Source organism: Herpailurus yagouaroundi, unplaced genomic scaffold (assembly GCF_014898765.1).
Source record: "Herpailurus yagouaroundi ecotype Mexico unplaced genomic scaffold, PumYag 163, whole genome shotgun sequence".
NCBI classification, from domain to species: Eukaryota; Metazoa; Chordata; class Mammalia; order Carnivora; family Felidae; genus Herpailurus; species Herpailurus yagouaroundi.
Genome location: NW_024412404.1, coordinates 42,086,454 through 42,098,807, shown reverse-complemented (window position 1 = coordinate 42,098,807; position 12,354 = coordinate 42,086,454). Strand labels below are relative to the sequence as shown.

Here is a 12,354-nt window from a genome sequence, read left to right as displayed (position 1 = left end):
GCCCGACTTCAGCCAGGTCACGATCTCGCGGTCCGTGAGTTCGAGCCCCGCGTCAGGCTCTGGGCTGATGGCTCAGAGCCTGGAGCCTGTTTCCGATTCTGTGTCTCCCTCTCTCTCTGCCCCTCCCCCGTTCATGCTCTGTCTCTCTCTGTCCCAAAAATAAATAAATGTTGAAAAAAAAAAAAAGTAAAATCAGAAACTCAAGAGCACCTGGGTGGCTCAGTCAGTTAAGCATGTGACTCTTGGTTTTGGCTCCAGTCATGATCTCACGGCTTCATGGGTTCAAGCCCCACGTGGGGCTCCACACTGACCATGCAGAGCCTGCTTGGGATTCTTTCTCTCTCTCTCCCTCTCTCTCTCTCTCTCTCTGCCCCTCCCACACTTGCACTCTGTTTCTCTCAAAATAAATAAATAAACTTAAAAAAAAAAAAAACCTCTCAGATCTGGGTTGAAGCTGAACTCTTTTATTTACCAGCACTATGACTTAGAATAAGTTACACCGTCAGTCTGTGGTTCAAGTTTCCTCATCTGCAAAATGGAAATAATATGACTAGATAATTTAAATATAGTATCTAATATAGTACCTGGCACATAGTAGTCATTCCAAAAAGAGTAGCTGCTGTTACTACCTTTTTTTAAAGGTTCACTAAAACGTTGTTTGAGTAGAAATCCAGGAGGATACCTCACATATTAGGATGTTCTATGTTGTATAAACCCTATTTTTAAAAGTTAGAGTCTGGTGGATTTTTTCTTTCAATCTTTTTTTAATGTTTATTTTTGAGAGAGAGAGAGAGAGAGAGACAGAGATAGAGCACAAGCGGGGGAGGGGCAGAGAGAGAGGGAGACACAGAATCCTAAGTAGGCTCCAGACTCCGAGCTATCAGCAAGGATCCCAACGTGGGGCTTGAACTCATAAACCACAAGATCATGACCTGAGCCGAAGTTGGACGCTTAACCGACTGAGCCACCCAGGTGTCCCACAGTCTGGTGGATTTTATGTCAACCTCTGGATACTCACGTTATTTCCTTAAATCCTAGCAGAGGTAGGTAGACTACTCCAGGACTAGTAAGGTGGAGCTGAGATATAAACAAGTTGAAGGACAGAGGGGTCAGCTCACCTGCACAGGGCCAGTGATGTCTTTCTTTCCTCATCCCCCCTCACCCATCAGAAATCAGAGAGACTGAAACCACTTTATCCACTTATTGGGGTAGTGTTGCCCCAGATGACTGGACCTGGTTGGGTGAGCATCCCCTCTGAAATACCTGTAAGCGGCAATCTCAATATCAAGAGCCATTTTGACATTGAGCAAGTCCTGGTATTCCCGAAGGTGGCGAGCCATCTCACTCTTGGTGTTCCTCAGATCATTCTCCAGCTGCCCGATGCTATCCTGAAAAGTGATATATCCAATATATTTGAGCCAGCTGAAATTCAGTAAGATTTACACAAAGAAAGGATTCTCAATCCTGACTCCACATTAAAAATCTAGGCCTGTCCCCCGGCCCGGATTCTGATTCATTTGTTCTGGGGTGGGGTTCCAGGAACTGCATTTTTTCATAAAGGTTGGATGATTTGGGTGCATGGTCAGGGTTGGGCACTTCTACTGCAGGGCATATGGTTCTTGATTGAACATCGGAGAGATATTTTCTCTTTTTTAAATGTTTATTTATTTTTGAGAGAGAGAAAGAATGCTAGTGGGGGACGGGCAAAGAGAAAGGGGGACAGAGGATCCGAAGCAGGCTCTGTGCTGACAGCGGAGAGGCTGATGCAGGGCTCAAACTCACAAGCCATGAGATCATGACCCTAGCTGAAGTCGGACACTTAACCAACTGAGCCACCCAGGCACCCCCCTCTCTCTAACTTACTTATCATCCCTCCTTTGTTTGTTGTATTGCTGCTGAATAACTCCATCGTTGCATGTCTTTTCCAAAACCAAAGCCTCAGGTTAGAAGCTTAGACTCAGAAAATTCCAACTGTGAAAAGCACAGAGGATGGCAAGTCTTCTCTGTCTCCATTCATTTTGATGGTTTCCTGGAAGTCTGCTACTCAATCATCTCACTGAAAGCATTTTACACAATACATAAGGAGGAAGCAGAAAGACTCCATGGAATTGTTTTAATACAAATGACAGATTTAAATTATATATTTAAAACGAAACTAACTAGGTTCATGTAATAGCTTTGCTCCAAATTCTTTCTGGTGCAAACCCAGGCACGGAAGAAAACTAGCTTTAAAGTTTTGATTCTTGAGCAGCCAGAAGATTTTTTTTTAATGATTTATTTATTCCAAAAAAATTTTTTTAACATTTATTCACTTTTGAGAGAGACAGAGCACAAGTGGGGGAGGGGATTGAAAGAGGGAGACCCAGAATCTGAAGCAATCTCCAGGCTCTGAGCTGTCAGCACAGAGCCCGACTCAGGGCTCAAACTCACGACAGGAGATCATGACCTGAGCCAAAGTCAGATACTTAACCCGACTGAGCCACCCAGGTGCCCCAACAATTTATTTATTTTTATTTAAGTTTTTTCCTTTGTTTATTTTGAAGAATGAACAAGAGTGAGTGGGGGAGGGGCAGAGAGAGAGGGGGACAGAGAGAATCCCAAGCAGGCTCCACACTGTCAGTGCAGAACCCAACGCGGGGCTTGAACTCACAAACTATGAGATCATGACATGAGCCAAAGTTGGATGCTTAACCGACTAAGCCACCCAGGTGCCCCCAGAGGATCTTTTCAAAACACAGCAGATTTTGTTGCTTACTTTCTTGAAACCTTCTAAGAGCTTTAGAATAAAGTCCAAACTCCTCAGCATGGTCTATACTATTCCCCTTGCTCAAAGTGTTTCAGCTACCCTGGCCTTTTTTGCTCCTTAAACTTACCAATGAACTTACTAAGTTCATTGCTGTCCCAGGCCCTGTAGGCTAGCTATTTCCTCTATTTGGAATGCTCTGTAGTGGGTCTTCCGTGGCCAACTCTGTGTCATCGAAGATTCAGTTCAAACGCCCTCTGCTCAGATAGATCTTCCTTTGTGTCTAATGGAGGTACCCTTTCCACACTGACCTAGCACGGTATTTTACCTCAAGCCAGGCCAGTAGCTAGCCTGGGCAGGGGCTTTGTGCAAAAGAGAAAAAGGCAACTCCAGTGAGAGGACAAATTACAAGAAAGCACATACTTGAAAGTGGCCACTCTGCTCTTGGCTCTTATCATTATCTGAAATTTTCTTGTTCATTTATTTTCTGTCACCTTCCTTTATCTCATGGTTTTTCAACCTGGGAACTATTGACACTTAGGGCTGGATAATTCTTTGCTGTGGGAGGTTGTCCTGTGCATTGTAGGGTGTTTGGCAGCATCCCTGACCTCCACTAGTAGCACACCCCCTCCCTCCCAGTGGGGATAACCAACAATGTCTCTAGACATTGCTAAATGTCCCCTAGAAGGCAAATCACTCAAATCAAATGTAATTTACACGGAAACAGGGGCTGTTTCTGTTTAGTTCACCCCCGGCAGCCCAGATCCTAGCACAATGCACACTGAGACGCTCAATGAATAATTGTTAAATGAATGAACGGTGTTACACAAGCACTTTTCCTATGACCTGAAAAGATGTGAGCTAATAACCCATATAATTCAGTTGCAGCTTTGTCAACGTAAAGAACACAGCAATTTAGAGTAACTTTTGTGAATGAGTGATGCAAATAAACATCAGAAGCCTCAAGAAGTAAGTGGTGAGGGGCCCTCATAACTTCCCGTGTGGGAAGGATAAAGCGGTGGTGAAGGCAGTGCTGATAACATCAGGGGGTGCAGACTTCCAAATCAGGAGACTGCAGAAAGAATGAAAACTCATACCACCTACCTGTTCTATAAATATTGACAGGAATACCGTGAAAGAGAGACTCAATTAACTGAGGGGTACAGAGCAGGGAATGACAAGCAGTAGGGAAAATACATATTACACGGACAGAGATGGGAATATTCCAAAGTGTGTTAAGGTATCATAAGGGCTTAAAATGGTTTTTACCAAAAATTTTCTTGATGGCTGTTACCAGAGTTTAAACTAATCTACAAACAAGTCTGCTAGTGAAGCATTGGGGGTAAGAGAGGCAACACTACCATGGTAAAGGGGAAAAGGGGAAAGGGGAGGAGGCTTTTCATCACGCGAAGTAGCAGGAGAAATGAAATTTGAGGAAAAGTGGAGGATTTCATCAGGATATTTGGGTTGTATTTCTTGCCCTGCCACAAATACCCAACATACCTCAGTCAGTTTTCTATATTTTAGTTTCTTCAAAACTTCCATTTCTACATATGGAATATTATAATGTTTATTCTTTCCTGAGATATACTGAGATCCTCAAGTTAGGATTCCAGCTTAAGGGACCTCACATTACTATATGAGTCTATTATCTGTTAAATTAGATAACAGGCATTAGAACAGCACTTGTCACATAGAAATTGCTCAGTAATTGCTAATGATTTTTATTACTGTTAATATCATACCATGTGACTCTATACCCTTTTTAATCAAATGGACAGATTAATCATGTGTCCTCCCTACAACCCCTTGGATCACTAAGGAAAGCAATATATAATAAAACTTTAATATTAGATAGTTGAAGGCATATTCCTTAAAGCACCAGATTAAAAAAAAAAAACAATTTTGAACAAAGACCTTTCTAAAGTGGCTTCTACAATTTTTTAAAAGTTTTTATTTTATTTATTTATTTAAAAAAATTTTTTTAACGTTTATTCATTTTTGAGAGACAGGGAGAGACAGAGCATGAGTGGGGGAGGGGAAGAAAGAAAGGGAGACACAGAATCTGAAGCAGGTGCAGGCTGTCAGCTGTCAGCACAGAGCCCAACTTGGGGCTGGAACCCACGAACCGCGAGATCATACCTGAGCCGAAGTCAGATACTCAACCGACTGAGCCACCCGGGGAACCCCTAAAGATTTTATTTTTTAAAGTAATCTCTACCTCCAATGCAGGGCTCAAACTCACAACCCCAGATCAAGAGCTGCACACTCTGGGGTACCTGGGTGGCTCAGTCAGTTGAGCTCAGGTGATGATCTTGCCAGTTTGCCTTTCAGCACAGACCCACTTGGGATCTTCTGTCCCCCTCTTGCACTCTCCCAAAAATAAATGAATGAATGAATGAATGAATGAATGAATAAATAAATAAATAAATAAATAAATAAATAAATAAAGAGCTCCACTCTCTACCAACCAAGCCAGCCAAGCACCCCACTTGTACCATTCTTAATTAGGACATAAACATAATGCAACCTTTCTTAGCAACCATGGGTTGTGATAATGATCAATTATTTTTCTATAGTTCTATGATGTCTTTTATCTTCTAGGTCAGCTGAGGTATATCAGGTTATTTCTATCCTAAATGGCCCCAAAGACCAGTGTTTGCATTAGTGCTTGTTACTTATTGGTTTTCTTTGTTCTGAAAGTGAAACTAATGCTACTTGTCTTTGATGACGACTGACTCCATTGGTCCCTCTTCTCTATTTTGCAGCAGGCTTGAAATTCAAATGACAAAGTGCTTTAGAATCAAGTAGAGTAAGAATGAGTAAGTGAGGGGCACCAGAGGGGATCAGCTTACCAATATGTGATTTGAGGTTAGATGTTTTGTCTCATCAGGGGGTTAGTAAGGTCCTTTTTCTTTTCTTTTTTCTTTTTCTAAGTTTATTTATTTATTTTGAGAGAGCGGGAAAGAGAGGGGGAGAGGGGCAGAGAGAGAGGGAAAGAGAGAGAATCCCAAGCAGGCTCCACACTGTCAGCGCGGAGCCCAATGCAGGCCTCAAACCCTCGAACCGTGAGATCATGACCCCATCTTGAGCCAAAACCCCAAGAGTCAGATGCTCAACTGACTGAGCCACGCAGGTGCCCCAATGTGGTCCTGTTTTTGTTTGTTTGCTTCAGAGCTGTGTTTGCTGAATAAGAGGTTGTTGGGAGCTGAGTTCTAGATAGAGGAGATTTCCTTGAATTTTTATGTTATACATTTCATACATTTATTTTATGGATCAGAGTAGACAAAAAGCACAACTTGGCTCCTTTCGGAAGGAATTGGGCTGACTGCTGACCATTGCTCTTCAATGTCTAGTCTCTTTGTTTGTGCTCTCTTCCCCCACACCAGGCTGTCTTGCATTGCCCTTCAAAAGCCCTGCCAAAGATGGCCTCCAGCTGGAAATCTGAGCAGAGCGCTGCAGTCTGCCCCCTCCCCCAACCACGCAGCTGCTGCTGGCTTAGCCTGAGGGAATGGCAGAGAGGCACTCCCAGTTCCAGCTGGGGTCTCTCCTGGAGTAATAGCTAAGACAAGTGCTGAGCATCTTCCCAAGGCCTGGAAGGATGCAGATCAGGAGTAAGAGAAATGGCCACACAAGCATCTGCACGGGAGAAAAGGAACCACAAACAGTGCTATGGGTTTCATCACTTTTAGCAGCCCTCAGCAAGGTGAGCAGTAGTGAACATAGCACAGTTTGAATGAAAGAGCCCATTAAGAATTACTGGGTGGGGAGAGGGGATTTTTATATGTGGACCACCCATATGCCTTATTCTCCTTCCTGTCTTTGCTTTCTTCCCCCCCCCACCCCCACCCCACCATACTTTAAAATCTTGCATATTATGAGCTGGTGTATATTGTGAAATGCGGTTTAGGTCAGCACACCTCCAAATCAGTCTGAGGAACAATAGAATGCAGCGCTTTTACTGAAATTGCATATTTTCCTGGACCCCACCTGTGAACAACTGAATCCAGTTGGGAGTAGGGGTAGGCCTGAGAATCTTTTTGTTAAGCCCCCAAGTGACCTTGGTGGATCAATGGGTTTAGGAACTACTAGTTTAAATTTATTTCTGTGAAGGAGCAATCAAGGTGGCCCTGGTGACAACAATACAGTAAGGCAGAGAGGGGCAAAAACCAAACCAAATACACATGGAAGAACTAAAAAAAAAAAAGGACCAAATGCAGTTTCTTTTGAATTCTAATTTCAGAGATAAATCTATTGAGCCATAGACTTATCTATCAGCCACTGTTACCCCAATCTCTAAGGGGCCAGCCCCTTCTTGCTATTTCATTAGGTTATATTCCAATCTCATACTGGAGAGAAGAGGGCAGACTTGGCTCATCTCCCTGGGGAGCATTAACTAATGGTGAGCTTGATTGTTCAGCAAGGTCTTTCAAGGAAAGCTTTGGCTTTCCAAGACCATAATACAGGGCCAAGGCCACCGGTATCCTGAAAAAATATCCTTAGATGTCTTTGGCAGAACAGGGCCTCTAATGGTGATGAAGCAGCTGTGCAGGAACCAGCTTCGCCCTGGGTCAGAGATGGGAAAGGGTTCAGCTGGAGGGTGGCTACATTTCGATTTTGAAGACAACGGTCCTAGCTCTTCATAATTTCTCCTGTCACCTGATTTGGACGCTCATGTCATTGTGTACTTACCATGTCACCTTGAATCATTCTTTACCCTTTCAAAAGTGTAATAAGCTTTCTCTCCTTGAATAGGCTGTCAGCATTCCAGGCATGGAAAATGTGACTTTAATGGGGCCTTCCTCTGCCTCTTAAGAGGGTGGCAATCTTGCAAGGGAAAATGGGTCTATCACTCATCTTTGAAGCAGAAGAAAGAGAACCGCCTCCCATTACTGCAGTGAAAGGGGAGTAGGGAGGGGTGAGAGGGCAAGAAAACAATGGCTGAATCTCATTGTGGAGAAGGAGGCTTTTCATCTTAGTCAGCACTGCCAGAATTGTTGAGAAAACAGCCAGAGGACACCCCTGTGACTTCAGGCCTTCAGGATCAGCAGGTGAGGATGTGAGCCCCTCACAGGACTTCAGCCTGAAGTCCCAAGGGGTAGGAAATAGCTTTCCGTTGTCTCATCTCCTCTTCCACTCCACCAGCAGGTCCACTGAGGCTTTGATGGCTCAAGCTGATGGGGGCAGCACTGCAGAGCTGCAGATGCCGCAGTTTCTGTTGTTTTGTTAGTTTGCTTGTTTCCTGTAGACTGTATCTGGATGACCCTACATTGTCTAACACTGAAAGCCTTTTAAAGCAAACAAAACAAGTCAGACAGTACTGTCACTACCTCTTAGAATGTAGGGCTATACCAAACAAACAGAGGGCATGGCAAAGCCCAATTTAGATGACAGTTGCAGTTGTAGATAAGTTATTCTTTTTGTATAAATACTGGGCTAGCCCTTCAGAAGACCACCTACCTCATCTTTTGACACTTCTAGAAGAACACATGAAGTCTCAATTAACTAAATGTAATTAATTCAGGCCATGCAGGGGCTAGGCCATATACTGAAACATTCAAGTTACAGCTTTTGAAGCAGAACAGAAGTATTTACTTGAATTGTGCTATAATTCCAAATGAACCAAAACAAATGGTCCAAGCAAGCATTCTTCCTTAAGTAACGGGGGTAGTTTATAATGGACAACATATACTTGCACACCGATAATAATTCTTTAGCTGTAGACTAACATAGTACTTTCAAGATTTCACTCCTTTCTTGGTTCTATTTTATTAATGTTCCCAAACCCTGTTAATTTCATCAAATGTAAGCTTCAATCTTTGCTAGAATGAATTATTGAAAATTTCTGAATTATTACCATTCTACCCAATGGAGCTTTTATTGTACCTTGAAATTGAATCACACTATTTAGATTCCTTTCTTTCCCTTGCCTCTGTACCCTCTGTGGTTATAAGCCCAGAATGTCCTATATAGTAGAACCGAAGATGCAGTCGCCTTTGTTTGGAGACAAAAAGGAAGAAAGATCCAGTCAATACCTTCACAGGAGCTTAGAGGACACGCAAAGATGGAAAAAATAAGTGGCCTATAACAAAGATAGGACCATCCATCTCTGTGATTTACCACATGCATTTAGGTTGGGAAATTATTAAGGAGATGTGAATTTTCAAGTGAGACCTCACTGCTGCTGAGCACATTAAGTGTTTTTTGTTAAGTGCTAAGCCATCCATGACAGTGAAAATTGATGCTGTCCACGAGGTGACCTTTGATTGCAGGTAGCTAGGACTGATGTGATGGTGTTGCAGATGGGAAAAAAAAAAGCCCAAAGCACTTAATTGCCTAGAGAGTCATAACTGGGACATGAGACGAGAGAGACATCATTTCTGAGATGGAAAGAACTCTAGATCAGCACCGAGGACAGCGCCCCTGACCATTCCCATTTGCTAAGCGGTTTAAAGCTTTCTTTAGCAGAAATATCCGTAGGTCCACAAGGAAACTGTGTGTGCACGCGTGTGTGTGCGCGTGTGTGTGGTGGGGGGAAGGGGAACAGGGGGCAGAGCAGAGCAGTTGTGACTAGCCCAATCACCCAGCTCCTTGGCTCCCAATCTCTAGACTCTTTTGAAGGCAAAAGTCAGGAAAATGGGATAGAACCCTTCCCAGTTCAGTCCAGCATTCTCTCTAGGGCAGACCATAATCCATAAATATCAATCCCGGGGCGCACAGAAAGAAAGCCTTTCAAAGTCAACCAAACAAGTCAGACAGCTGAGACAGCACTGTCAACCATGAGAGGCTGTAACCCACCTGCATTGGGTTCACTCCTACTTTTGGTGGGGGACTGTTCTTCAGATCGCCAGGGTGTTTATGTCCACTTGCGGACAGGGAGGCATGAATTAGATTTTTGGACTCTGAAAAACTTAAACTTAAGGGATTTTTCTAAAAGGTCTCTGACAGGGACGTGACGGGCAGGGACAGAGGGTGGCCAGGACTCTAGAATTAATGGTATAGACTCCAGGGCTCTTTGTTTGCCTCCAGTTGGAGCTCTTCCTCTTCCCTTCCCTCCCCTCCTCTCGGTTCCTAGAGCTCCAGTTGTGTGGGAAAGCGCAGGTAGGTGGGGGAGAGGACAGGGCGCCCCCTCCCTTTGCAGCGTTCCAGCTCTTACCTGGTAGCTAGCCACCTCTGCACTGTGCCGCTCCTCCAGCTCCAGGATCTGCCTCTCCAGGGACTCATTGGCCCCACGCAGCCCCTCAATCTCGATGGTGCGGGCCTGCAGCTGGCGCCGGTACTCGTGAATCTCCTCACGGCTTGCCCGGATGGCCTCGGTGCTGCGCGCTGCCTGCTCGTTCAGGTTGGCAAACTTGGACTTGTACCACTCCTCAGCTGACTGGAGGTTCTTGGCAGCCAGGGACTCATACTGGGCGCGGATCTCCCTCAACGCCGAACTCAGGTCTGGTTTGGCCACAGCCACGTCCACCTCGGCCGCGGCCTGCGACGACGCCTGCAGCGTGGCCAGCAGCTCGGCCACCTCCTCGTCGTGCACCTGGCGCACGAAGGCCAGCTCGTCCAGCAGCGACTCCACCTTCTTCTCCAGGTCCAGGCGGGCCAGCGTGGCGCCGTCCACGTCGCGCTGCTGCGCCTTCAGGGCGCGCTCGGCGCCTTCGCGCCCTCGGCTCTCTTCCTCGCAGCGCGCCCGAAGCCGCTGCACCTCCTCGGCCAGCCCGTCGCGCTCCAGCAGGGCCTGCGCGCGCGCCGAGCTCGCCTCCTCCAGCTGCGCGCGCAGGTCGCGCAGCTCGCGCTGGAAGAGCTCGCCGACGCGCGACGGCTCGGCGTGGCGCTGTCGCAGCGCAGCCAGTTCGGCCTCGAGCGCGCGGTTCTGCGTCTCCAGCTGGTGCACCTTCTCGATGAACACAGCGAAGCGGTCGTTGAGGCCCTGCAGCTGCTCCTTCTCGTTGGTGCGGATAATCTTGTACTCATTGGTGCGCGCCGCCGCCTGACTCAGGTCCAGCCCATCGGATGCCGGGGCCCGGCGGTAGGCTAGGCCCAGGCCGAGCGACGAGGCCGAGGAGCAGGCGGCCGAGGAGGCGACATTGCAGCGGGACAGCGACTGTGAGCGGAAGCTACCCGCGCCACCGGCGCTGGAGAGGCGCGAGGATAGGCGAGAGCCATCTCCAAACACCTTGCGGTAGGAGGAGGCGCACAGGTAGTGCTCCGAGCCGAAGCTCATGGTGCTGGGACCAGGGCCGGGAGAGCGGCTGCGGCTGAAGGTCCAGAGGAGAGAAGAGGTGCGCCAGACGGGGCGCGGCTGGGCGGTGTGCACCGGGTTTTAAGGCGCCGGGGCTGGGGCGGTGCGTTGTGGGCGGAGCTCCTGCTCCGGGTCTGGCGGAGAGAGGGAAGGGGGGGCCTTCAGGAGCGGGGGCGGGGAAGCGCAGTGACAACTGCAGCTGCGCGCGCGGGGGACCCAGGGCGCGGAGACAAAGCGATTTGCGTAGGAGCCGCTCCCTGTCCGCAGCGCCCCTCCCCAAGAATTGTGTGGTTTGGAAGGGACTTGAGCGGAGGGGTGCCTAAACGACTGGGGTTTCCCATCCGGACACTACCCGGCTCTGTCGTTTCCCTTGACCCTGTTCTCCTTGCCCCCTTTAACCCACCCGGAGTTAGGGTTTTCTGGGAGGTGTCCCGTACGCCAGCCCATCCCTACCCAGAAGCTCCTGAGGGTGAGGCACTGTTTTTCCAGTTAAGAGTGGGGACTTTGTCCCTTCCCTCAGGCTTTGTCCCTTCCCTCAGCCAGCTTGGGGTTCCCAAGGGGTAGAGTGGGTCTACGTCAGAGAGCATCTCATCAGCCGTTCCTCTGCAGCTCTCGCGGAAGCGCCCAGGGCAGGTGGCTGGGCGGAATGCCTGTGACGCCCCCGGAGAAGGGCGGGGAGGTGGGGGGGGGGGCGGATAGATAAAGAACACGGGCCCACGAAGCGGATGGTGGAAAGAAGTGGAGGTCAAAGAGCTGGGATGGCTGCAGTGGGCAAAACTGAAATGCCCCTGACATTTGTATAAAGGAACGGGTTTTCCACCCGCAGACCACACAGCTCTGTCGCTTCCCTTGACCCTGTCCTCCTTGCCTGCACCCGGAATTGTTGGGGTTTTTTTTGGGGGGGGGTTTGTTTGTTTTTTTGTTTGTTTGTTTGTTTTTTGTTTTTAGGAGGAATCCTGTATGACCATCCCCACTCCGGATCTCTGGATGGAGATGGATTCAGCACAGTCCCCACCACTCTCCATTGAATAACACCCAACTTCTTAATTCATTTACTTTACTTATCCAGCCCTGTAGGTGCTAGAGATTTCAGGCTATGTAAATCCTCATCTGGTTTAGCCGCGACCTTTCCTGTGTGGATCTCTCCTTGGACAAAAGAGGTCTCTGCAAACATTAAACTCCAGGAGTGGGGAAGGGTGCTGGCCACATGGCTGGCCTCCTTTATCGCACAGGGTGTGGGATGGGAGGAGGGGTAGTCAAGGAATGGGATCTGGAGAGATGAAGGCTGGGAGGAGTCAGTGTAGGATCTGTAGTATGCACTCACCTTCTAGCTTCTTGTATCTCTCAGGATGTGGTTATGGCTTAGGAGAGGAAG

At 47.4% G+C, this 12,354-nt stretch overlaps 1 protein-coding gene across 1 annotated transcript in view; it reads right to left on the bottom strand.

Annotated features, from left to right (window-relative positions):
• Positions 1 to 11,123, bottom strand: part of INA (internexin neuronal intermediate filament protein alpha) — a 14,361-nt gene extending 3,238 nt beyond the window's left edge. The window contains exons 1-2 of the mRNA XM_040486320.1: positions 9,900 to 11,123; positions 1,264 to 1,388 (exon numbers count right to left, since the gene is read on the bottom strand). Coding sequence (XP_040342254.1) covers positions 1,264 to 1,388; positions 9,900 to 10,961 — 1,187 coding nt within the window. The 5' untranslated portion in view covers positions 10,962 to 11,123. The remainder of the gene's footprint in view (positions 1 to 1,263; positions 1,389 to 9,899) is intronic.
• Positions 11,124 to 12,354: the final 1,231 nt, after the last annotated feature.